This window comes from Ptychodera flava, unplaced genomic scaffold (genome assembly GCF_041260155.1).
Source record: "Ptychodera flava strain L36383 unplaced genomic scaffold, AS_Pfla_20210202 Scaffold_31__1_contigs__length_3010019_pilon, whole genome shotgun sequence".
In the NCBI taxonomy this organism is placed as follows: domain Eukaryota; kingdom Metazoa; phylum Hemichordata; class Enteropneusta; family Ptychoderidae; genus Ptychodera; species Ptychodera flava.
Window position 1 is genome coordinate 623591 of NW_027248353.1, and position 27991 is coordinate 651581.

A 27991-nucleotide genomic window follows, 5' to 3' on the forward strand; every position below is an offset into this window, starting at 1 on the left:
GGTTTTTCATTTTAAACAATAACAGTAAATTTTATTTTCTCAAAGTTAACAAAATTTAACAGGGCAAAAAACATGAAACACAACACTTTTTATTGCAAGTGTCTTTCAGTGTCCTTGGCAAACTTGTAATGTCCGAAGAAAAAACACATTTATAAATTGAAGGAAATTGAAATGATTAACTGCTTGCAGAACTAAATGTGGAACAAACTGCGGTGATCATGTCGTTGCACAAGACCATTCCATACATAGACAGACTGTCCGATAGAGCTTCAAAACATCTTTCAGGGTCTTCACTCCAGCGGTAGTACAACAACTCCAACAGGTCATCAAGATCAAGTAATCCAAGGGGGGTATTATGATCCAGGGTGATGTAACACAGTTCAGCCATGGCAAGAATAGACTTCTGCACAGCCAGCATGTTGATTCGTTTGGCAGCATCCGTAAAGTATTTGCTGATGACTTCTCGTTGACCTGCTGGGGTATCGCCATAGTACAGGCACTCATGGTCCCTCTGAGATGGGTAGTCTTCTCGGCACCCCTCACAGTTTTCGTTGATGATAGCATTGACTTGGTCCAGGATAAACTTGGCGTAGACATATTTTGCCACTCTTCTTGCCACTTTCCTGTCCAAGTCATTTGGCATGTCGCTGAAGGAAGGCTCTGAAAAAGGGATGAAAGACGGGTCTGTGAGTACCAGTTCAATTGCACGTCAGTGTCTTGGCAGCCTCATCGATACTCTGCGCAATACTTTTCAGTCGACTCCACTGATCCAAATTCAAATTGATGCCCTTCTTTGTCGGTATCAGTTCTCCAGTGTCAGGTTTCTTGAAGAATTCACGTATCCCCACATACACATTTCCCTTGTACATCTGCACACTCACAATACGAGCTGACGTCTCTGTGTCACGCAGAAGAAATCTCAATTGTCTCTCACCTGCTTGACTGGTGGTGCCAGGCTTGGAAGGTGGAGGGACCAAAGCAGCTGCTGATGGCTGACTGGACGGAGTCTTATGAGGCAGGGGCACTTCCTGAGAAGGCTCTGGCAAGTCGGGGCTCTTCCTTCCTGGAACATCAGCATACCTCTCATCTTGGTCAGAGACGGTGGGCATTGTCCAGACGCTGGTGTTAGTCTTAACGTTGAAGTAGTACGGCAGTTCTGCCTTCACTGAATAACACTTGCGCCATCCCTCTTCCAGTAGTCTTGGTGACAGTATTGGAGTTGCCATGGTTATGAAGAGTTGAGTTGTTGTTGTTGTGGAGGGTGGGACTTCTAGAGCAAGACTGGCCCTTAGATGGCCCTCTCAGAACTTATATACCCTCATTTTTGCATATATTAAGCAACTAACCAATCAGAAAAGCACATTGCTATCCCAATATCCCTTGCGGCATTTAAATGAACCAATGGGAGAGGCGGGTTAATGAGGGCCCCTAGCATGTGAAATGAAGTACATCCCCAAGGTGATGGCAAGAAAAAAAAAAAAAAAAAAAAGGACCCCCTAAGTTACCCAAGTGTTCTATATCTTTCCCCAAAAAAAGACCCCCTAACTTACCCAAGTGTCCTATACTGTCTCATGTACTACTCACAGAACATCAACTCTTGCATAAATGTCTTTTACACCATGATACAAATTTCATTTTTATCCATTTACATCAAGGCTTAAAATGTCATATTTGGTAGATGTGCTATTGTTGAGTGATAAATGCAGGGATTTTATAAGGTACCTGATTTAGTCCAACAATTAGTGTACTTTATCATGCATCAAATCAGTCTCATTTTGTTTGCAGGCTAAAGACTAAATAATGATACAGTGTGGCTAAACTAGCCATCATGTTGGCTACATGCCAGTGATCTTACTCAACACATTTTTGATGATGAAATAATTTGGCGTTTTATGATAAGGCTTTCCACATGTAATGTTCTGTCTCTTAGTCTATTGGCTTAAATGATGTAGACCTTTTCAGCAAAATATATAGTGATATTTCCTTCAGCATATTGCAGGTACTGTGAATGCAAACTGGAGTCTTGTTGGAGTAATTGGTGATTTTTTGCACAGCAGTTCATCTTCTAGTCCTGTATATCCATTTCTGGGTCAAACTTCAGAGTCACTGTCCATGGTAGAGTGTATGGCTCCATCATGTGCCTGAAAATATACATTAAACTTCATTAGAACATCCCATGATGCAATGCTATGTTTACTTGAAATGTTTGAAATATTTACAACCTTGCTGCGCAGCTCAATATTGCCAACAGTGTAAAATATTAGCAGTGAAGCATACAATATACGACATATCTATTGACCTTGTGAAATATTCCTATCAACAAACAGTAAAGACACAGGTTTCACTAACATGAAGCATGACATGAAGCACATATATTTTACAAAACGGTCTTCAAGATCCCTTACAATAAATGGAAACACACTTCTGATTTTTCTTGCTAAGACACACATGAATGCATTGATTTTCATTGATTTCACCCTATAGTAATAGAGTTTTTAACAGTGGTGTGTTTCACAGTACTCTATGTTTTTTGATATTTAATGTTTGATGATCCAAAATGAAGCTGGTAAATAGGGAAAAATACTGAATGATGCAATCCTTGATTCATTTTTTCTGACCAATTAGTTTCTTTTAACATAATTTCATTCACACTAACACGTGCACTAACATATATTCTCTAAATGCTGATAGCTTGATTTCTGCGAAAAGTAGTTAATTTACATGCTACATAAACACAGTTTAAGCTGCTAACCTGTGACCAGAACAGTGAATGGTAGAAAATGCATACTGGACTGTAGAGGGCGCTATTCTACTAACAGGCTTAATGATTCTGCATGTACACAACTATAAAGCTATAGATTCTGATGATAGTAGTAGCCTTGAGTGCTGACAGAGGGCAATGGTGCCAAAAGTGAAATAAAAGCTAGCGCACAGGCCTTGATTTCTCATTAAACTTATAAGGGTGTTTGCAGAAAATGGAAAGGTTTTTTTTCTTTTGAATTTTGGTCATAGAATGACAGAACGATTATTCCCCAAGTTATTTTGATCATCTGCATTGATTAACTCTATGGTTTTTTGTTAAAGCAGTGTTTTTTGATTTTATGTCAACAAAAATTACTTGCTCTACTCCCAAAGCATCCAGACTGCATTGTTATTGTTGACAGGTGAGTTCTGGTCTGGACCAAAATTCAAATGGAAACAATAGCAGTGTATCTTATCTGTACATACACTGCATCAACAAGCTGTAGCAGGTGTTTCACCATGCTATGGGGAGTACAACAAGAGCTCACTCCTGATATACAAATCGAAAATAGTGGAATAAATCATCAAAATTTAAAGCTACTGACTGTTTGAGGGCAGTGTCCAGCTTGATTTTATATCTCATACAAGGGTACTGATTAGTATATTAATACAGTCCTACTTCCTGGGCAACGGATGTTACTGGAACCCCTAACCAATCTACTTCAATTCAAACCTAGTAATTGTTCTGGTTCAGAATGTCAAGAATAAGTGGTTATTTTGTTTTGTTTTTGTTTCCCATTTTTCTCAAAACTCAAAGGTAGCTTCTCGATTTTTTGGTAACACTGTGACCCCTATAGTCACATTGTTACTGTCGTAAAATTTGACAGAGGTAATTAATAGGAGGTCAAAAAAGCTGACATGAAAGGACTGTAAAACACATTACCTGTTTTCCAAACACCATAGCTGTGATGTGTCCTCACTTTGTACCATGCACACTATACGATAATACCAACTGACAGGAATCACGGATGAAATCTTGATAACTGAAAAAAAAATTGAGAACAAAACACTTGCAATTCAAATTGAAAATAAGGTGGTTTCAATCAGGTTTAAACTCACAGCGTACCGTACTCAGTCACCTAGCGGAGAAGCATCAGACAAACTCGCTCGACCAAATGTTTCAATAACAAAGCTAAGTTGTAATCACATAACGGTATACTGGCTCTTTATATGCAAAGATTGTTCTGACATTGAAGCAAAGAACACTAAATTCCCAGAAGGCCCAATCGACAAACACCTCATCAACAAACACCCAATCAACAAACACCCCATCAACAAACACACCTCATCAACAAACACCCTTTCAACAACACCCCATCAACAAGTCATTGTCAATGACATAGTCCCCACTTGTAATAGGAGTATTAGTCTTGATGGGGCAGGGAAATGAGGTCATTAAGAAGTATCACTGGAGTGTATATGTTCAGATCTATGGATCTATGGAGGTTAAGCATGTGTTGTCATAAGGTCTTCCATCCTACTCAATATAAAGGACATAGCACTTGTGGTTACTTATTTATTGACATTATCGTGTATTGTAGTAAAAGGTTATAGAGGTCACATGACATTTTGTCAAAAAATTTCTATCCTATAGTCTATCCCTATATACTAAAAAATCGTACATTTACCTCTATTGGCTTGCTCAAAATTAGATATGCACATAATTAATGAGGTACAATATGTGGCGGCATAAGGTGTCCCATCATACCAAATATAAGGGTGTAGCATTAATGGTTCCTGAGTTATGGACAAATATGTATATTTGAGGTCAAAGGTCACCGAGGTCACATGACATTTTGTCAAAAAATTGTATTGCTAAGTTATCCCTACATACCAAAAATCATACCTCTAGCTCTATTGGCTCGCTCAAAGTTAGATATGTGCATAATTAATGAGGAACAATATGTGGCGTCATAAGCTGTCCCATCATACCAAATATGAAGGGTCTAGCACTTGTGGTTACTGAGTTATGGACAAATATGTATATTTGAGGTCAAAGGTCACCAAGGTCACATGACATTTTGTCAAAAAAATTGTATTGCAAAGTTATCCATATATACCAAAAATCAGACCTCTAGCTCTATCGGCTCGCTCAAAATTAGATATGTGCATAATTAATGAGGTACAATATGTGGCGTCATAAGGTGTCCCTTCATACCAAATATGAAGAGTGTAGCACTTGTGGTTACTGAGTTATGCACAAATATGTATATTTGAGGTCAAGGGTCATTGAGGTCACGTGACATTTTGTCAAAAAATTGTATTGCTAAGTTATCCCTACAAACCAAAAATCAGACCTCTGGCTCTATTGGCTCGCTCAAAATTAGATATGCACATAATTAATGAGGAACAATATGTGGCGTCATAAGCTGTCCCATCATACCAAATATGAAGGGTGTAGCATTAGTGATTACTGAGTTATGGACAAATATGTATATTTGAGGTCAAAGGTCACCAAGATAACGTGACATTTTTAAAAAAAAATTGTATTGCTAAGTTATCCATATATACCAAAAATCAGACCTCTAGCTCTATTGGCTCTCTCAAAATTAGATATGCACATAATTAATGAGGTACAATATGTGGCGTCATAGGGTGTCCCATCATACCATATATGAAAGTTTTAGCACTTGTGGTTACTGAGTTATGGACAAATATGTATATTCGAGGTCAAAGGTCACCAAGGTCACGTGACATTTGTCAAAGTGTCTGAGATATCTGCGTGAACGGATGGACTCACATACTGACATGACCCAATCTATGAGCCCCCTGGATTTTATCTGTGGGGACTAAAAACTGTGTCACTGCATCCTTTTTGCAATATGAATACTATGAGAAACTAAATTGTTTATTTTTCTTGGCCTTATACATGGGAGTCTATGGAGATCTGCTTATACATGGGAGTCTATGGACTGCCTTGTACATGGGAGTCTATGGACTTCCTTATACATGGGAGTCTATGGACTTCCTTATACATGGAGTCTATAGACCGCCTTACACATGGGAGTCTATGGACTGCCTTATACATGGGAGTCTATGGACTGCCTTATACATGGGAGTCTATGGACTTCCTTATACATGGGAGTCTATGGACTGCCTTATACATGGGAGTCTATGGACGGCCTTATACATGGGAGTCTATGGACGGCCTTATACATGGGAGTCTATGGACGGCCTTATACATGGGAGTCTATGGACGGCCTTATACATGGGAGTCTATGGACTGCCTTATACATGGGAGTCTATGGACTGCCTTATACATGGGAGTCTATGGACTGCCTTATACATGGGAGTCTATGGACTTCCTTATACATGGGAGTCTATGGACTGCCTTATACATGGGAGTCTATGGACGGCCTTATACATGGGAGTCTATGGACTGCCTTATACATGGGAGTCTATGGACTGCCTTATACATGGGAGTCTATGGACTTCTTTATACATGGGAGTCTATGGACTGCCTTATACATGGGAGTCTATGGACCGCCTTATACATGGGAGTCTATGGACTGCCTTATACATGGGAGTCTATGGACTGCCTTATACATGGGAGTCTATGGACTTCCTTATACATGGGAGTCTATGGACTGCCTTATACATGGGAGTCTATGGACGGCCTTATACATGGGAGTCTATGGACGGCCTTATACATGGGAGTCTATGGACGGCCTTATACATGGGAGTCTATGGACTGACTTGCCTTATACATGGGAGTCTATGGAGGTGAAAACTAAAAAGTCCTCTAACACCGCCAAATTTGATCGCATTGTGAAACAAATCGACGTGCATCTGTATGAGGTAGGGTACTATCCTTGTACCAAGTTTGAACGAAATCGCTCCAGGCGTCTCTGAGATATCTGCGTGAACGGACGGACGACGGACGGACGGACGGACGGACGGACGACGGACGCATGGACGGACGGACGGACGCACGGACATGACCAAACCTATAAGTCCCCCCGGACGGTGTCCGTGGGGACTAACAAACACCTCATCAACAAACACCTCATCAAAAAACACCTCATCAACAAACACCCCATCAACAAACACCTCATCAACAAACACCTCATCAACAAAGACCTCATCAACAGACACCTCATCAACAGACACCTCATCAACAGACACCCCATCAACAAACACCCCATCAACAAACACCCATCAACAAACACTTCATCAACAAACACCCCATCACAAACATCCCATCAACAAACACCTCATCAACAAACACCTCATCACAAACACCCATCAACAAACACCTCATCAACAAACACCCCATCAACAAACACCCCCATCAACAAACACTCATCAACAAATACTCCATCAACAAACACATCATCAACAAACACCTCATCAACAAACACCCCATCAACAAACACCAAATCAACAAACATCTCATCAACAAACACCCATCAACAAACACCCCATCAACAAACACCCCATCAACAAACATCTCATCAACAAACACCCCATCAACGAACACCCCATCAACAACACCTTATCAACAAACACCCCATCAACAAACACCCCATCAACAAACACCTCATCAACAAACACCCCATCAACAAACACCCCATCAACAAACACTTCATCAACAAACACCTCATCAACAAACACCCCATCAACAAACACCCATCAACAAACACCTCATCAACAAACACCCCATTAAAACACATCTATCAACAAACATCTATCAACAAGTAACTCATCAACAAACATCTCACTGATACAAAAGTATAATTATAAGCAATATCTAATATCTAATTTTTATGCTGAAACCATTATAGTTATGCTGAGAATGTTGGCGATGTGTCACATATGCTCAACATACATTGTTTTACTTTCGCATATTTAATGTGGGGCATACTTTGCTCCTAGTGGCTATCAATACATACATTTGATTTTCTGAGTCAAATTCTCTGATCAGTGCAGTTTTGTGGTCTGAAAGTACATGTGTTTCTATCAGAAGAGGGCAAACCCTACTATCTGGTGTGATCATGTTTTATCATTGCAAGTCTATTGCTAAAATGCATTCACTGTCACTCTGTCAGACACTGTCCAGCTCCGGGAGATAAGATGACCCAAGATGTCTAAGGCCCCTTATGCAGATGATCAGAAAATCGCTCTTTCACACCCCTCATAGTTCCACATTCACAAAACATGCAGAAGAAGTGTTCATTCCTTTGCACTTTGTCACTCAGTCAGACACTGTCCAGGAGACAAGATGACCCAAGATGTCTAAGGCACCTTATTCCAATGATCTGAAAATCACTCTTTTCATTGTTCCACTTTCACAAAACATGCAGAAGAAGTGTTCATTCCTTTGCACTAATATTGTAACAATATGACATAATCTGTTCAAACGATTGTATCAAACAGACACTGCATGTGAAAGACCTTATAAGGAAACTTCCTGCAGTTAGCTGCAACAATAGCAGCTCACAGGCCGTGCACCGGCGTTCTTTGTCGTGCTAGTTGTGTGACACGGTGCTACACAGCCACATGACAGAAAATCAAGCGTATAGCCTGTGGGCTACAATTATTGCAGCTAGCCTGCAGATGGAGTAATGCATAAGACTCTTGGCTGGTGGCATACCAGTAGGTGCGTGACAGCAGTTTGATAGTCGATCGATGGCCAGATCAAAGTGTGGGGCGGAAGGCTGAATCTCAGTACTACCTGAAGTAATATCTATTTAATGAAATGGAGCGGCATGGCATTTGTCAACATTGGGCTCACAGCTGTTGACGTAGGAGGATTGGTTGTCGGAAATTTGTCTCAGGTTAACTCAGGTATATGGATTTCCAGTTAACCGTGGGCCATTTGATATCCTTAGGGACTTGGAAGATTTTTAGAGGAACAATTCCAATAGGTTATCTCACCTTTGAAAAAGAGCTATGGCCAGTAGATGGTAAAAATGCACGTTTCACATTGTTGAAGCTATCGTGCTATGGGGAGTTGTATGCCATTGTACATTATAGAACCCAAACGTGTAAGGCAAACGTGCATGACTAAACACTGTAAAAGTCTGCACGTTAGACATTTTAGACACGTTAGGTCCGTACACGTTGGGTTTGCACCATACACGATAGGTTTGCATGATTGGCATGATAGAAATTGGACTCATGTGGAGAACCTAAAATGACATACACGTTAGACATTTTAGACACGTTAGGTCCGTATACGTTAGGTTTGCACGATACACGATAGGTTTGCACGATTGGCATGATAGATTTTGACTCATGTGGAGAACCTAAAATGACATGCACGTTAGGCATTTTAGACACGTTAGGTCCGTACACGTTAGGTTTGCACGATACACGATAGGTTTGCACGATTGGCATGATAGATTTTGACTCATGTTGAGAACCTAAAATGACATGCACGTTAGACATTTTAGACACGTTAGGTCCGTACACGTTAGGTTTGCACGATACACGATAGGTTTGCACGATTGGCATGATAGATTTTGACTCATGATGAAAACCTAAAATGACATGCACGTTAGACATTTTAGACACGTTAGGTCCGTACACGTTAGGTTTGCACGATACACGATAGGTTTGCACGATTGGCATGATAGATTTTGACTCATGATGAAAACCTAAAATGACATGCACGTTAGACATTTTAGACACGTTAGGTCCGTACACGTTAGGTTTGCACGATACACGATAGGTTTGCACGATTGGCATGATAGATTTTGACTCATGTGGAGAACCTAAAATGACATGCACGTTAGACATTTTAGACACGTTAGGTCCGTACACGTTAGGTTTGCACGATACACGATAGGTTTGAACGATTGGCATGATAGATTTTGACTCATGTTGAGAACCTAAAATGACATGCACGTTAGACATTTTAGACACGTTAGGTCCGTACACGTTAGGTTTGCACCATACACGATAGGTTTGCACGATTGGCATGATAGATTTTGACTCATGATGAAACCTAAAATGACATGCACGTTAGACATTTTAGACACGTTAGGTCCGTACACGTTAGGTCCGTACACGTTAGGTTTGCACGATACACGATAGGTTTGCACGATTGGCATGATAGATTTTGACTCATGATGAAACCTAAAATGACATGCACGTTAGACATTTTAGACACGTTAGGTCCGTACACGTTAGGTCTGCACGATACAAGATAGGTTTGCACGATTGGCATGATAGAGTTAGACCTTACCGTGTTTGTAGGCCATCACGTGAATCTTGAGACATATCGTATAACGTGCCGACCTAAGATTTACGGAGCTAACGTGTCTAAAATGTCTAACGTGTATGTCATTTTAGGTTGTCCACGAGTCAAAGTCTATCATGCCAATCGTGCAAACTTATCGTGTATCGTACATATACCTAACGAGTACGTATCTAACGTGTCTAAAATGTCTAACGTGTATGTCATTTTAGGGTCTCCAGATAAGTTGAATGGTACAGTCATGATATACACGTTAGACATTTTAGACACGTTAGGTCCGTACACGTTAGGTTTGCACCATACACGATAGGTTTGCACGATTGGCATGATAGATTTTGACTCATGATGAAAACCTAAAATGACATGCACGTTAGACATTTTAGACACGTTAGGTCCGTACACGTTAGGTTTGCACGATACACGATAGGTTTGCACGATTGGCATGATAGAGTTAGACCTTACCGTGTTTGTAGGCCATCACGTGAATCTTGAGACATATCGTATAACGTGCCGACCTAAGATTTACGGAGCTAACGTGTCTAAAATGTCTAACGTGTATGTCATTTTAGGTTGTCCACGAGTCAAAATCTATCATGCCAATCGTGCAAACCTATCTTGTATCGTACATATACCTAACGAGTACGTATCTAACGTGTCTAAAATGTCTAACGTGTATGTCATTTTAGGGTCTCCAGATAAGTTGAATGGTACAGTCATGATATACACGTTAGACATTTTAGACACGTTAGGTCCGTACACGTTAGGTTTGCACCATACACGATAGGTTTGCACGATTGGCATGATAGATTTTGACTCATGATGAAAACCTAAAATGACATACACGTTAGACATTTTAGACACATTAGGTCCGTACACGTTAGGTTTGCACGATACACGATAGGTTTGCACGATTGGCATGATAGATTTTGACTCATGTTGAGAACCTAAAATGACATGCACGTTAGACATTTTAGACACGTTAGGTCCGTACACGTTAGGTTTGCACGATACACGATAGGTTTGCACGATTGGCATGATAGATTTTGACTCATGATGAAAACCTAAAATGACATACACGTTAGACATTTTAGACACGTTAGGTCCGTACAGGTTAGGTCTGCACGATACAAGATAGGTTTGCACGATTGGCATGATAGAGTTAGAGACATATCGTATAACGTGCCGACCTAAGATTTACGGAGCTAACGTGTCTAAAATGTCTAACGTGTATGTCATTTTAGGTTGTCCACGAGTCAAAGTCTATCATGCCAATCGTGCAAACTTATCGTGTATCGTACATATACCTAACGAGTACGTATCTAACGTGTCTAAAATGTCTAACGTGTATGTCATTTTAGGGTCTCCAGATAAGTTGAATGGTACAGTCATGATATACACGTTAGACATTTTAGACACGTTAGGTCCCTACACGTTAGGTTTGCACCATACACGATAGGTTTGCACGATTGGCATGATAGATTTTGACTCATGATGAAAACCTAAAATGACATGCACGTTAGACATTTTAGACACGTTAGGTCCGTACACGTTAGGCGTGCACGATACACGATAGGTTGCACGATTGGCTTTTTTGGTCACGTTAGTTCCGACCTAACATGTCAAACATGCACTACTAAAATGTAAAAATGTCTAAAATGAAAAAATCCCGACTTCTGGCCATGGATGTGAAATAAAGCTCCAGCTAAAGATGGCAGTATGGTTTTGTCCACACACACCTGATTTCCATTGTTGTTCTTTACTATGGACCAGGTGTATGATGAGCTGTCAACAGAAAGTTTTATTGCATTAAGAATGGGATACTGAAAAAGTTTCCTTCTTTATGCTGCAGCTTTAAATATAACTTTCCTCCATGTGGATATTCACTTGTGTCTGTTGGCAAGGTAATAATGAGAAATCATTTTGTGTTTTATACAATTTGAGTGTTCATGAAAACTGCATCTTTAACCCTTTCACCCCAGTTCCCTGTATACAGTCCGGGTCAGCTCCAAAATTGGAGACGCTATACCATAATATTTTCCCCCTCTCATTAGCCAATCAGCGGCCAGCGCGCCATCAGTAAAAATTGTATTTCCTGGCAACCTCTACATGCGTCCTTCGTTACGTACGCCATACTGTGTCGAACTCCCGCGCCGTATTCTGTCATAATGTCGAACAGTTGTGGGGCCACTCTGTCAAAACACAATTTCAAAATCGCGTACCAGTTTTATTCTGGCTAAGACAACCAAACCCCATACATCGCTGTGATTCCTAGACTCTGGCTTGAAGTCCTGCGAAATATAAATCGTGTACCTACACAGATCGTTCAGAATACCCATTAGTATCGGAGATGCCAGCCATACAAATTCTACCGTATGGGGAGCAGTTGTGTGGCCACTCTGTCAACACATTTTCAAAATCGCGTACCATTTTTAGTCTGCGTTTGACAACTACAAAACAGGTATCGTTTTAAAGCTCTGACATTGCTCTTCTTTCTTGCAAAATGTTATACGCGTACCTACACAAATAACCTTTATAACAGTATTTCTAATAGAGATGACGAACATCCACAAAATGATTCTCGGTACTTGAGCGAAATCGATAAACTGGGGGTAGAAATGAATCGTCAATATTTCGAATATTTGTTCACTAATCGGACTCCTTGTTGGATATGACCTTCTGCAGAACACGTGGATTATGTTGACTGTCGAAATTCGTCGAAATTCACAAGACAGGGACTTAATAAGCGGCCCAAACTGCCGATCACACTTGGTGGGTAATTTGTGACCCAGCGTGACCTGTACTTTATTAATGATGTAATCTGGTCGATGATTGGCTGAATGCCGGAATACATTATCATAATGAGTCTCCAATTTTGGAGATGACCCGGACTGGTATACAGGGCCAACTTTACCATAGAAAACAATGGATTTGGGACAAACCATGGTGGTGAAAGGGTTAAAATATTCCATATAATGACCACAAAAATAACTATATCTAAGTTTTAATATTGAAAAGTTTCTGTGTCGGAGGGGGACAACTATTCCTAACCTTCTCAAGAAAATGGAATAATTTGTGTCCATTCAGTGTATATAATTCACCTGACCTAGAATTACCTATATCACTGAACAGCATTATAAAGATGGACCGTGCCTCAGGGACAGATCATTGACTCAAATTTCTACAATTTTTCTTCTGATCAACTTGTGGGGGCTCATTTTAAAGCTCTTGGAGGAAAAAACTTTCACAGTCTTTGTGTTTTGAAAATCCAAAATTTAATCCCCCTAAGAGTTAACACAGGAATGGTGACCATTTGAATTTCAAATATCGCAAAATGTTGGGTAATTTGTTTTGTTAATCCAGGGCTGTCATTATAGCCGGTCACCGGCGGCAAATCGCCGTCTGACACGGGTCTTGCCGCCGGCTGTTTTCCCTGTTCAAGGCCTGCAGTACACACGTTATGAATTCTTTCCTGTCCCAATTCTACCGTTGGCTGCGCTGTGCTACAGAGGCGCAGCCCCTAAGGCTCGTTGGTAGCCGATTTCTGATTGGTTTCAATGGGTACTGTCAAAAAGCTTTGCGTGTTCTGATTGGTTTTCGGACGTACACATCGATATGGCTACGAAAAGAACGACAGCCACGTTGAATTTATGGGTCCAAAAAAGACCCCGAGAGGCTTACACTAGCTCTGGATATAAAAGTAACGTTCATATTTGTAAATAATTTTATTTTCCTGAAGAATTTCAGTGATCGGGGGTTCAATCCATCCATGGTATAGCATGCAATGTAGATTTCACGCCGCGTGTGAGCAAAGTGCCATAGCATTACGTGTATTTATCACATGAACTGGCCCGAATTCCCACCTGTGTGACGTAGAACAGGACGGATAAGAAATCCGAATTACCCCTGTTGTACGTCATCAACCGGAACTTTTTTCTTTCATGGTACCGTTGTCATACGTCGCAATACGAACAGATTTGTTGTGATCGATGCCGTGCTAGCTCGCACGTTATTTTTACAAAAAGGTGACCCGATAAATCCAGACATGGAAACATAGAAGGCATATTTGTCCAACGAAATTTCAAGTCGCTAAAACAATAGCTTTTCCCGAGAATCGAATGGAGATACCGACGATCGTTATTTTATTAGGTCAGTATTATAACGTCTCGGCTCCAGTCGAGTCGTGTGGACGTCGTACCTGGCGATCCCGGTTGGCGATAAAACCGAAACCTACACCTCAAACTGAATAAATGAGTATAGTATAATCTACGGGAAAGCGACATAGGAGGCACAAGCCTAAAGTCATTCGACTAACAACGATCAATTTCCTTAATCACACAAAAACTCCGTAAAGTCTCGCTCGGAATCAAACTTGCAGCGCGGTATAATGCTGTAGCGACGACATAAGCTGTCGAGCTGTGTGCAGCGCTGTGGAATCCCATGTACTTCCTGCACTTCGAAAGTTGACTCAGACAACACTCAAAACAGAGTTTCCGTCAACAAAATTAGGATGTATCCATGGACGAGATATGTGTCAATGCAAACATAAAAGTTCGTAAGACGAAAACATTGATGACCGAGATAGGGATTGACGAGTTGACACCGGCACGGCAGAGACCGGTGACGGCAACGCTGTGGGCACCTACATGCAATGAGTGTGTCATCGAACGGAATCTTTCGCGCTCGCAAAGGTCGTAAACTTGTGTGATATTTTGAAAGCCACGGCATCTCTGGGAATGAGAATTACTGTTTCGATCGTGTCGTCTCATTTACTTCATAAATATAATTGTAAATATAAAGTAACTCTGAATACTATGGTTATCCGTCGCTAGCACGGTGAAAGCTATGTCCGCCGCTGGCCAACTTGTCTTGGCATCGATACAGCGCGAGACAATGATTGACACGTTCACGTGACCGAATCCGTACGTCTGGTTGGTGGAGATAACCTGTAATGTAGCAAATTTCAGCTTGATGGGATTTATGAATGAAAGTATCTCCTGGGTGACGGGCCGCTTTACTCTTTAAATGAAAGTAATCCGCGTAAGTAAAACACAAATCGCGACGAAATTCATGCAATTTGTTACGATAATTTTGATCCATCTACGTCAAAAGAAAAATAAGAAGACTGTTCATGTGATAAATATATAATCCCATGGTATTTTTCTCTGTTTGACGTCATCGTATACTCGTGTTTTTCGCGGAGCCGCACAACTTCTCGCCTTCGGCTCGAAGTTGTACGGCTCCGCGAAAAACACTCGTATACGATGACGTCAAACAGAGAAAAATACCATGGGATTATATATAATTAGCGACTGGTTGTTTTCCCGTTTGCAGATCATGAACACTTTACAATGAGTAAGAATCGTTTACTCAGCGCAAAAAAAAAACTTTGTGGGGATTGACATAATTTTTAGTGAGTTTTGACTACCACTGAATTTGTTTGCACCAAGCCGCCGTTCTATCAGTGTTTCCGCTGCCCGCTCGCCAAATCGCAAATGCGAGAAAAAAGTAGCGTTTGGCGAGAAGATTTTGGCAAAAGTTAGCCAAACTTGCGAATCAAAAATTGCACTATGACGTCATCACTTTGTCTGTCCGCGCGCACACCGATGTCCTGCATTCAACTTGAGACGTCATGCTTTATCTCTCTACATCCCCGACCTTTAATGCGTCAGGAGATCCTATTTGTAACACGTACAGTATGAATAAATTGTAACGAAATAACTCACAAATCAATAGTACCGCATGTATATCATGACCAGTTGACTAAAATGTTGCGAAGTTTTGGGTTTGACTATACGCAATGTGTGATAACTCCGTGCAGTGACAGCCATGTCATCGTCAACACTGAAGGATCGTAGTGACTGTGAAACTAAGCAAAAACAGCAAACTTTCCTTTTTGACTTTGGCTGCTCCACCAATATGGGGGAACCACCCCTACAACACACATTCTACGCGCAAGTAAAGCTATGAAATGGAAAGAAAGATTATGATCAATGTAGCTGTAGGAAAGTCGACCGTGAATTTGGAAAGGAAGGCATGGCATTTGTTAGAACGTAGAGCGAGTAAGGCACACTTGAATAGCGAAAATGTTCGTGGTGTATTGCTGTCAACAAGAAAATACCTTTACTGGCGTTAGAAACTTGTGTGAATTGGCTTCCTTAAATATAAATTCACGGCAATTTTCAGAGTATCACAGACCGTGGTGTATTGTGACGTGACATCGTATACAGACTTTCAGAGAAGGCGCTCGCTCGTCCGTCCGCTGAGTCGGCCAAGTTCCGCATTCACATCGTGCAAATACGCTAAGTCTTGTCGCGATATTTGAGCATTTAACTTGATCGTCAGTGAAACAAAAAGATGTTTCTCCATATCAAAATGGTATACATTTGATATTTTACGGTTCTGTTTAAATAATAGACGTGAACATTTGGATTTATGATCCGTGATTTCCGCGATCCATGGCATGATTCAAGTGGCTGTGAATACACACTTACGTCTTTGATGATGACCCCTGACCCAAGCGCCATTGATACGCTGTGCGCTGTCCGAGCTTCGCTTGCTAAACCATGAAACTTCAAGCGTAAAGCAAATGTATTGGAAGTCTAAAAAAACGCACATATTTCTCAAGTCTGAGAGTATTTTACTTTCGAACTGCTACGATAATGGATATCTGATTCGTTTGAAAAAACTAGTATGCTGAACCAGGTTTGGTGCCGTTGTCTGTAGCGATATGTACAGTATCGCACGATAGCGATTTCAGGTTTCAGGTTTGTTACTGAATCGAATATAGTTGCATACGCCTAACTTTGGACAAGTGTCGCTTGAAATTCGGACAAATTTTATGTTGTATGCGTGGATGATGTTGGCACCTTGTAATCTGAACCATAAATTGGTGTTACTTTTAGTATCCATAGTAGCACTAACAGGGTTTATTTCCGTCATTCTTACGGAAAATGCAGACAAATATTTATTTTTGCATATTAATGAGAAAGAAATGACGTCATTTGTGATCAGTGGTATCGGCTTGGCTAATTGAATATCTCGTTTGGCGAACAATTTTTAGGGCTTCTAGCCAAATTTGCTACAAGATTTTGGAACCCAGGGGAAACACTGCTATGAAATGTATTCTTACGGTAGTACATGCTTTGTACTGTGGTTGTTTCGAAGGCCCGAGTGTTGAAGTTTGATAAATATTTTCCGACATCCGAAATCTTTCCTCAAAAGCAAATATCGGTATTCCAATCCTTCAAACTCATTTACCAAGACCAACATTTTTTAATGTTTAGGGCAATCGCAAAATTTAGCTTTGCTTGACTGTATACTTTCGCGGTATCTTGCACGTACGTATGGCGGTAAACCATGTTTTGAATATGGATATATCGTGCATGTATTGTAGTGAGCCTATACCCACTTGGCCGGCGTGGGTTTCAACAAAACTCAGACTACTGTGGGGGATATCAGAATAGATAATCATCAGGAGAAAAGATTTGATCGTTAACTTTCACGCGCAAGGATTTACTACGTAAATTAATCAACATATTCTCAATCTTGTCGATTGAGAGGCCGACGGACAACGAAGCCACGCAATGTCATGTCATCAGCGGATGTAAACTTAAGTATTGTAATTGTTTGTATGACGTAGCGTCTACTCAAATTGTCTCAGGTAATGGTCTCGTATTTACCCCATTACATTTGTAAATTTCCACACTGGAAATTCATAGCGGGTAACTCTGAGGAGAAGTCTTGAAACAGACAAAATAAAATTACAGCAGTATCAACCAGACGTAGATTGGAATTTTTTGTCGTGACGTTATGACATTTTTACAGTGGGGACAAGATTTTTTTTAATTCTAATACGATTAGCTGTTTTTGAATGGGAACGTATTACAATTATTGAATTGCTTTCTGCAGATGTTGTTTCTTAAGAAATAGTTTCTGCAGGTGTAGTTTCTAAAGCTACATCTGAGGAAATAGCTTTTGCAGATGTAGTTTCTGAAGCTATTGTTTCATCAGCCTGAGAATCGCACAATATTGAGGTATTGTCAGCTGGTACTGCCATACAAGCCTTGGGCTTAGATGAGTACTCCCGTGATTCTGATTATGGTTCAGATTATGATCTTTATTAAGCAGGTTATAATTCAACAGAATTTGTATGCAAACAATAATAACCTGGTGTATCAATAAACATATAAACTCTGTAATACTTCTGTTTGTCTTTCATAATTTATTTCACAAGATTCAATATGTTACTTTGATACTTCAGTTACAATAAACTTGACAGTAAATTGCCCTCAAAAGTGCCACCACAGGCCACCAATAGAAGATGAATAATTAGAAAAGCTTCAGCTTCAGGAGGGGGACACCCCCCTCCTGGCCTCCCCCCGCGTGCGCTTGCGCGCACGCCTTGCTCCGCTTCGCTCCGCACAAGGCTTTACCCTCCTGTTCTTTCACTTGTACCCTTCTATTCTGAAAAGCATTGACAGCTCTGTTAATCCCTAACTTTGCACAGTGACCCCCAACTTTTATTGTTAATTATGTAAAAGAATGGTGAAAAGTTTCATTCAGCAAAGTTTGAGAAAAAGTTTAAGTCTTTCACTTTGAAGGCGCATACTACCTTAATAGTTTTTCACAGACTGAGTACACAATGAATTCCATTATAATCACTGTTTCCCACAACTTTAATCTTGCTGTAGTACAGGTTGATCTCTTTTCAACTTTCCAGCTTCCTGACACAGACCATCTTTTGTGCCGCTATAGTTACATGTCAACTTTGACTTTGAGCTGCTCTTTCTCAATTAGCTTTTGTCACGTTATGCAATATAAATCATCTAAACAAAAAGAATAGGGGAAATTTGCATGCAATCCGGTACAAATCAAGATTCCTCTGAGGGGGGAGGGGAGTAAAAATGCCACAAATGGCAGGTTGAAAAAAATAATGCCAGGTGAAGCAGGGAGAGAAAAAACATACTCTCCAATCAATCTCCCAGAACTCAACCTCTTTCCGAGGACATGAGACAGTCCACGTCTAATTCATTTTTAAATGAACCATTTGATTACAATGACACCATGATTAGCTGCTGGAATAACCACACACACACACACACACACACACACACACACATAGAGAAATTTTTGCCAGTCTCCTCAGTTCCTGCTATTTTATACTGACCACCAGTTTGCTAAACAACTGAGTACAAAATATACATATTGACTTTCAAAGCCAAGTACATGACTCCTGCATACAACAATTAAAGTGATCTGCTCTAGTCTGACTCTTATTCTCTCCATTCTTCAAGTAACAAATACTATCACCTTACAAACACATCACATGTCAGGGCTCAAAATTAGCGGTAGTCCCGCGTCCACAGACTACCATCTTTCCCTGGGGCTACCAAAATCCATAAAATGGTAGCCCACACGGACTACCAAAGCCTGGGACATGAAATTCAGTCGGTCACTTAGAAGAAGAGCTGAACCCAGCTAGTTAGACGGACACAGGAAAGCAACTATGACTTTGTTATGCAAATTGCAAATAGGACAGTGGAATTTTGCAACAAGTTTTAATACCTGAACTGATGTACTTGGTTGACAGGCACAGGAAATGATGGCCAATGGAAATGCATTTTCACTACATTTACATCATTATTTTTTCCTCCCCTGCACAGAAAGTCCATGATCGATTTTTAGCCCTGCTGTTTTACAGTGTATGTCTTATGCACTGGGCTGAGCGAAAGTCGTTGTCATGGCGACTATCAAAATTTGTGTACAACTCTGAGTATGAAAGGGGTTGTCAATAGCTAACCAAACTTTTGAGTGTCACTGCTGTCCAATTCATACGGTATTACTGGTTTCCTTTGGGTATTAAAGGTGGGCAAGTATTCAAATCAAATGAACAGAAAATTCACTTCATTGGCAGAGTCTTGAAAAATCGGTCTTTTCTTGCCTGGTTATTAGGGAAATGCATGGGCTACCAGCCATTGTCACTGGGCTACCAACTTCAGAAAATGGTAGCCCAAGTGGACTACCAGGGAAAAAAGTTAATTTCGAGCCCTGCATGTGACTGATGTGTCTTTCATATTGATACACTTGAACTATAAAACTCTCAGCCACTGAATATCACGATACCCATAAGCTATTGAAATAACTTTTCCTCCAACATTAATCTAGCTGCAGTACAGGTTGTTTCTATTTTCATTGCAAACTTTCCAGATTCTCAGGTATACATGCATGCTGTATGTCTGTAAATACATGTCAGCTTTGTACTGTAATTTCATTCCCAGTTCACATTTGTCATGTCCGGTAAAATAAATTATCTCGAAACAAAGAATAGTAGGGAACATTAGCATGCATATGTAAACAAAATCAAAAGGGAGTAAAAAAAATCAGAATTAGCAGACTGAAAACAAATATCAAATAAAGCAGGGAGGAAAATTAGCGCTTTCACAGTCTTAGCCAAATCTTTCAGAACCCCACACCCAGGACATCACATGGTCCATCACCAATTCATTTTTACATTGACTATAACAATGAGATCAGAATTCAGCTGCTAGAATAGTCACACACACAGACGAAATATTTTCCAATCACCTCAGTTCTCAGTTCAAGCTCATTTACATTAACTAACAGTTTGCTAGACGACTGAGTATAATACATTAACTTTCAAAGCAGATTACAACCAAACTCCTCCATAAGTGATAATTCATTCCCATGTGCCATATCCTTGTCCTCATTCTTCAAGTAAGAAACACCAACAAACACATCAAATATGGTTGATGTATCTTTCTTATGATACACCACAACTACAGAACTCACTACCACTGAATATCAGTACATCCACAACCTACTGTAAGATTCCAAATATTGCCAAGAAAACTGAAAACTCATCCCTTCAACAGACCATACAGTAGCTGTGTGTCACACAGCACAACCTGTAGCTTTGGATTTTGGTGATACCGTATATGCAGTGTGTGTGAACTGTGTTGACAAGACTGACTGATTGATTTCAAAATTCATGTTTTGATTAAGATTGGAGAATTTGATAAATACATGCATTTACACTGTTTGAACCACTTTGATGTGTGAAAATCTGAATACAAACTGAACATCATATCAGTAGTCTCAAAATGTACGCAGAGATCTAAACAGTACTGTAGAAATGCTTCACTGTACATAGACCAAATCTATGTTTGATCAAAAATCCTATCAATATCAAAGGAACTGCAGTGTTTGATTAAAAATCCTATCAATATCAAAGGAACTGCAGTGTTTGATCAAAAATCCTATCAATATCAAAGGAACTGCAGTGTTGGATCAAAATCCTATCAATATCAAAGGAACTGCAATGTTGATCAAAATCCTATCAATATCAAAGGAACTGCAGTGTTGATTAAAATCCTATCAATATCAAAGGAACTGCAGTGTTTGATCAAAAATCCTTTCAATATCAGAGGAACTGCAGTGTTTGATCAAAAATCCTATCAATATCAAAGGAACTGCAGTGTTTGATCAAAAATCCTATCAATATCAAAGGAACTGCAGTGTTTGATAAAAATTCCTATCAATATCAAGGGAACTGCAGTGTTTTATCAAAAATCCTATTAATATCAAAGGAACTGCAGTGTTTGATCAAACATCCTATCAATATCAAAGGAACTGCAGTGTTCGATCAAAATCCTATCAATATCAAAGGAACTGCAGTGTTTGATCAAAAATCCTATCAATATCAAAGGAACTGCAGTGTTTGATCAAAAATCCTATCAATATCAAAGGAACTGCAGTGTTCGATCAAAAATCCTATCAATATCAAAGGAACTGCAGTGTTAGATCTAAAATCCTATCAATATCAAAGAACTGCAGTGTTTGATCAAAAATCCTATCAATATCAAAGGAACTGCAGTGTTGATCAAATTCCTATCAATATCAAAGGAACTGCAGTGTTTGATCAAACATCCTATCAATATCAAAGGAACTGCAGTGTTTGATCAAAAATCCTTTCAATATCAGAGGAACTGCAGTGTTTGATCAAAAATCCTATAAATATCAAAGGAACTGCAGTGTTTGATCAAAAATCCTATCAATATCAAAGGAACTGCAGTGTTTGATAAAAATTCCTATCAATATCAAAGGAACTGCAGTGTTTTATCAAAAATCCTATTAATATCAAAGGAACTGCAGTGTTTGATCAAACATCCTATCAATATCAAAGGAACTGCAGTGTTGGATCAAAATCCTATCAATATCAAAGGAACTGCAGTGTTTGATCACAAATCCTATCAATATCAAAGGAACTGCAGTGTTTGATCAAAACTCCTATCAATATCAAAGGAACTGCAGTGTTTGATCAAAAATCCTATCAATATCAAAGGAACTGCAGTGTTCGATCAAAAATCCTATCAATATCAAAGGAACTGCAGTGTTAGATCTAAAATCCTATCAATATCAAAAGAACTGCAGTGTTTGATCAGAAATCCTATCAATATCAAAGGAACTGCAGTGTTGGATCAAACATCCTATCAATATCAAAGGAACTGCAGTGTTTGATCAAAAATCCTATCAATATCAAAGGAACTGCAGTGTTTGATCAAAAAGCCTATCAGTATCAAAGGAACTGCAGTGTTGGATCAAAAATCCTATCAATATCAAGGAACTGCAATGTTTGATCAAAAATCCTATCAGTATCAAAGGAACTGCAGTGTTGGATCAAAAATCCTATCAATATCAAAGGAACTGCAGTGTTTGATCAAAAATCCTATCAATATCAAAGGAACTGCAGTGTTTGATCAAAAATCCTATCAATATCAAAGGAACTGCAGTGTTTGATCAAAAATCCTATCAATATCAAAGGAACTGCAGTGTTTGATCAAAAATCCTCTCAATATCAAAGGAACTGCAGTGTTTGATCAAAAATCCTATCAATATCAAAGGAACTGCAGTGTTTGATCAAAAATCCTATCAATATCAAAGGAACTGCAGTATTTGATCAAAAATCCTATCAATATCAAAGGAACTGCAGTGTTTGATTAAAATCCTATCAATATCAAAGGAACTGCAGTGTTTGATCAAAAATCCTATCAATATCAAAGGAACTGCAGTGTTTGATCAACAATCCTATCAATATCAAAGGAACTGCAGTGTTTGATCAAAAATCCTATCAATATCAAAGGAACTGCAGTGTTTGATTAAAATCCTATCAATATCAAAAGAACTGCAGTGTTTGATCAAAAATCCTATCATATCAAAGGAACTGCAGTGTTTGATTAAAAATCCTACCAATATCAAAGGAACTGCAGTGTTTGATCAAAAATCCTATCAATAATCAAACGAACTGCAGTGTTTGATTAAAATCCTATCAATATCAAAAGAACTGCAGTGTTTGATCAAAAATGCTATCAATATCAAAGGAACTGCAGTGTTTGATCAAAAATCCTATCAATATCAAAGGAACTGCAGTGTTGGATCAAAAATGCTATCAATATCAAAGGAACTGCAGTGTTTGATCAAAAATCCTATCAATATCAAAGGAACTGCAGTGTTTGATCAAAAATCCTATCAATATCAAAGGAACTGCAATGTTTGATCACAAATCCTATCAATATCAAATGGAACTGCAGTGTTTGATTGAAAATCCTATCAATATCAAAGGAACTGCAGTGTTTGATCAAAAATCCTATCAATATCAAAGGAACTGCAGTGTTTGATCACAAATCCTATCAATATCAAAGGAACTGCAGTGTTTGATCAAAAGCCTATCAGTATCAAAGGAACTGCAGTGTTGGATCAAAAATCCTATCAATATCAAGGAACTGCAATGTTTGATCAAAAATCCTATCAATATCAAAGGAACTGCAGTGTTTGATCAAAAATCCTATCAATATCAAAGGAACTGCAGTGTTTGATCAAAAATCATATCAATATCAAAGGAACTGCAGTGTTTGATCAAAAATCCTATCAATATCAAAGGAACTGCAGTGTTTGATCAAAAATCCTATCAATATCAAAGGAACTGCAGTGTTTGATCAAAAATCCTATCAATATCAAAGGAACTGCAGTGTTTGATCAAAAATCCTATCAATATCAAAGGAACTGCAGTGTTTGATCAAAAATCCTATCAATATCAAAGGAACTGCAGTGTTTGATCAAAATCCTATCAATATCAAAGGAACTGCAGTGTTTGATCAAAATCCTATCAATATCAAAGGAACTGCAGTGTTTGATCAAAAATCCTATCAATGATCAAACGAACTGCAGTGTTTGATTAAAATCCTATCAATATCAAAAGAACTGCAGTGTTTGATCAAAAATCCTATCAATATCAAAGGAACTGCAGTGTTTGATCAAAAATCCTATCAATATCAAAGGAACTGCAGTGTTGGATCAAAAATGCTATCAATGTCAAAGGAACTGCAGTGTTTGATCAAAATCCTATCAATATCAAAGGAACTGCAGTGTTTGATCAAAAATCCTATCAATATCAAAGGAACTGCAGTGTTTGATCACAAATCCTATCAATATCAAATTGAACTGCAGTGTTTGATCACAAATCCTATCAATATCAAAGGAACTGCAGTGTTTGATCAAAATTCCTATCAATATCAAAGCAACTGCAGTGTTTGATCAAAAATCCTATCAATATCAAATGGAACTGCAGTGTTTGATCAAAAATCCTATCAATATCAAAGGAACTGCAGTGTTTGATTAAAAATCCTATCAATATCAAAGGAACTGCAGTGTTTGATCAAAAATCCTATCAATATCAAAGGAACCGCAGTGTTCACTGTTTTGTTCAAAAATTTTATCAATATCAAAGGAACTGCGATGTTTGATCAACAGTGTTCATCAATTATTGAAGATTTTATTCACTTATAAGCAAATAAAAAATTCATCTATTCAATTTCAAATGAAGAGCCCAGTGTGTCAAATTCGGTCAAAATCAGTCTAGAAGATAATACTGTCAATATTTGTTTATGAGATTCACTGACCCTACTAGCGCAAGTTTCCTTGATCGTCTGTCTAAACTAACGAGAAATGTTGTAAAACTGTAAAAATGTGAGTTCAGATGAATGTGCTAGATTTTCACCAAAGTCCAGGAATAATACTAGCCGTTTTATTGTTTACAGTAGAATAATATCTGACGAATGAGACACAAAGTTTAAACCTCTGGTTCTGTAATAATATCTCATAACAGGTGTGAACAAGATCCATTCAGATATTATTGTATTCCCTTCAGGGCTATCCAGGTGAAATAGATAATTTGCCTCATAAAATATTTTATGTAAAATAGTTTGATAGACATAAGTAACAATCAAGTTTTCCAAGTCTTATCTATAGTACCTCACCAATACTCCAGCACTAGTTAATGTTTTTTCAGTATTATCATGGTTAAAGACATTTTGCAACAAAAAATTTGGTAAGGATAATGCAAACAAAAATTCAAAGTTTGTCTCATGATACTTTGTGAAACCTGGACTCAAGTTCATTATAAACTCAATCTGTATTAATATATAACTATTCCAATGGCTAACTCCATATAGAGATCCACTATATAACATGTTTATACAATAAAACTAAGAATTCTTGAGGAAAGGAGTTTTATCTATGCTTTTTAAAACAATTGCAGAAAATCCATAAATTATAATTGTTTGTTGATCATGTTTTCAAAACATTTCAAGGTCTTTCTACAGATATATTTGAACTACCAGTTTGATCAATAACTATTTTTTGACATTTATGTCATAAGATGATTTAAAAAGAATTAAAACACTGATTGGAAAGCGTCATAAGAATATCAATTTCTCAATGAATATTAACTATTTCAAATTTGGTGAAAATCCATCCAAGATGGAGGAGTTGTATCTTCTTTTGTAGTTCTCTGAATCTAATAATGAATTAATTAAATAATTATTAGAATAATTTGAATAAATTACACCTTTTGCATAACACTTCACAAAAGCAGCAAGAATTTTATTAGGATCTACTAATTCAAATTCGGTCAAAATCGAGGCAAAATAAATGTAAATCGTCAACTGTAGCATTACATTCACTTTTTCTGTCAAAAGCAGTGATATTGGCATTATTTTTCACAAAAATGAATGAAAATATGGTTTTCCAACATGTTGCCATGGTAACGGTGGTCTAATGGGCTAGTTTCTGATGTGTTTGTCGATTTCTGTTGTTGCCATGGTAAAACTCTAGGTCAATGTCATGTTTTGATTTCAAAAATAGCTTTTGTGAAGGTAGTCTGCTTTGATGACCTTTGACCTACATTTGTAATGGCAGGTATTGTTCCCAAAGACACAGTCAGAAGATTGTCAAGGCAAGGCAATGGACCAGGAGAAGTCTGGAGTCCACAGGGATTGACAATAAACCACAATGGACAAGTAGTTGTCAGTGACTATGGAGATGGTACCCAGCCTGGCAGTGTGAAGACAGTAACAGCAGACACTGCACAGATCATATCAACAATCACTTTTCATGGCTTGCCAAATACTTTCAAACCAACAGATGTGAAAATGTCTAAAAACAATTTGTATTACATTGCCGACGATGGCAACAAATGCATTCTAGTGTGCGATGCAAAGAGTAGATTGAAACAAATAATAGATATTGGTGAAGTGACACACCTGAGATATGTCTTGGTCCAGACAACACTGTTTTTGTAGCAGACTACTACGGTAACCGTGTGATAAAATACAGCAAGGCTGGTGAAATGATTTCAAGTAAACAACTCAGTTCACCCTACGATCTGACCATGAATAGCAAATATCAACTCATAGTGTCATGTCAAGATGAACATTGTATCTATGTTTTGGACAGTAATCTCAACACATTGCACACATTTGGACATGAACACTTAGTAAAGCCACGTGGAGTCAGTGTTGATGCAATTGGAGAAAATATTTATGTAGCAGATGAGAATAAAGTAAAGATCTTTAGTGCACAGGGTGAATACCTGACAGATGTAACTGTAGATGGAGAGCCTGAGTTCATTGCAGTGTTTGCAGACGGTAGAATAGTTTATACAGATCTCAGTGATATCAGTGATTACACTGTGCGTGTAATTTACACGTAAGAAATATGAGAAGACAGTTTATGCAAGTATTGCAGCAAATACAACTCTACAACACAACAACACCATCCAAAGTGAAAATTCCTCTTTTTTCACCAAAACTCTCAATATTTCTCAGCCAAGTTTGGGCTAGAATTTTACGTTAGGACGTAAAGAAGAGACTCCAAGTGAAATTGAAGTCATTGGTTGAAATTTTGTATTTTTTTAAAGAGTAATTTTTTGTACAACTGTCAAGAAATTGTATTCTGGTTTGTTGAAGAGCAATTGTAATGAATGCAAGAATACAAATATTCTCATTTTTCTGAGAATTGTTGATATTTTCCCTGCCATGTTTGGGTTAGAATTTTACGTCTTGATGTAATTGATCTGGGAAAGTGGAAATTTTAATGATCAGTTGAAATTTTATATTTGTTTAAAAGAATATTTTTGAAAATTGATGAAGGTATTGTTTGTATTCAATGGTTTGAGATGATTGCATTGCAAAATGTAAACATTATCATGGTTTTTCTTGGAAATGCTTGAAATTTTCCATGGCATGTTAGGGTTAGAATTTCACGTCAGAATGTAATGAAGCTGAGAAAGTGAAAATCAAAGCAATCGGTTGAAATTTTCATATTTTTTACAAGTTGTGTTTTGATAATTTTATACATGATTGCATTGACAGTTGTATTCATTGAAACCATTGATCAAAGCATCGCTGTCAAATCTTGTCATATTTGCTGCAAATCAATAGATACAATGTTCAAACTTTACCTGAAGGTCGGCCGAGGTCCAAAGCACTTGTGATTTCTTACATTCCACTCCGATCACTCAAAAAGGTCAGAATTTCACGATTTTACACGGAAACACGGTCCATTCAGTCTGCTACTAATCCAAGACACACTGTTCATGTTGTATACGTCCGCAGGTTGACCTCATCGCTGTGA

The 27991-nt window shown here is 38.5% G+C and overlaps 2 protein-coding genes across 2 annotated transcripts in view; one reads left to right on the forward strand and one right to left on the reverse strand.

The window, feature by feature from the left end:
• The window catches only part of LOC139127405 (uncharacterized), a 100065-nt gene extending 73190 nt beyond the window's left edge, over positions 1-26875 (forward strand). Inside the window, exon 4 of the mRNA XM_070693319.1 lies at positions 26276-26875. Coding sequence (XP_070549420.1) covers positions 26276-26658 — 383 coding nt within the window. The 3' untranslated portion in view covers positions 26659-26875. The remainder of the gene's footprint in view (positions 1-26275) is intronic.
• LOC139127406 (uncharacterized) lies at positions 3-27984 on the reverse strand. The gene is made up of 4 exons (XM_070693321.1): positions 27819-27984; positions 3686-3785; positions 935-2141; positions 3-660 (listed from the first exon to the last, which is right to left on the reverse strand). Exons 3-4 carry the CDS (start codon positions 1224-1226, stop codon positions 176-178), a joined length of 777 nt encoding a protein of 258 aa, XP_070549422.1. The 5' UTR covers positions 1227-2141; positions 3686-3785; positions 27819-27984; the 3' UTR covers positions 3-175.
• Positions 27985-27991: the final 7 nt, after the last annotated feature.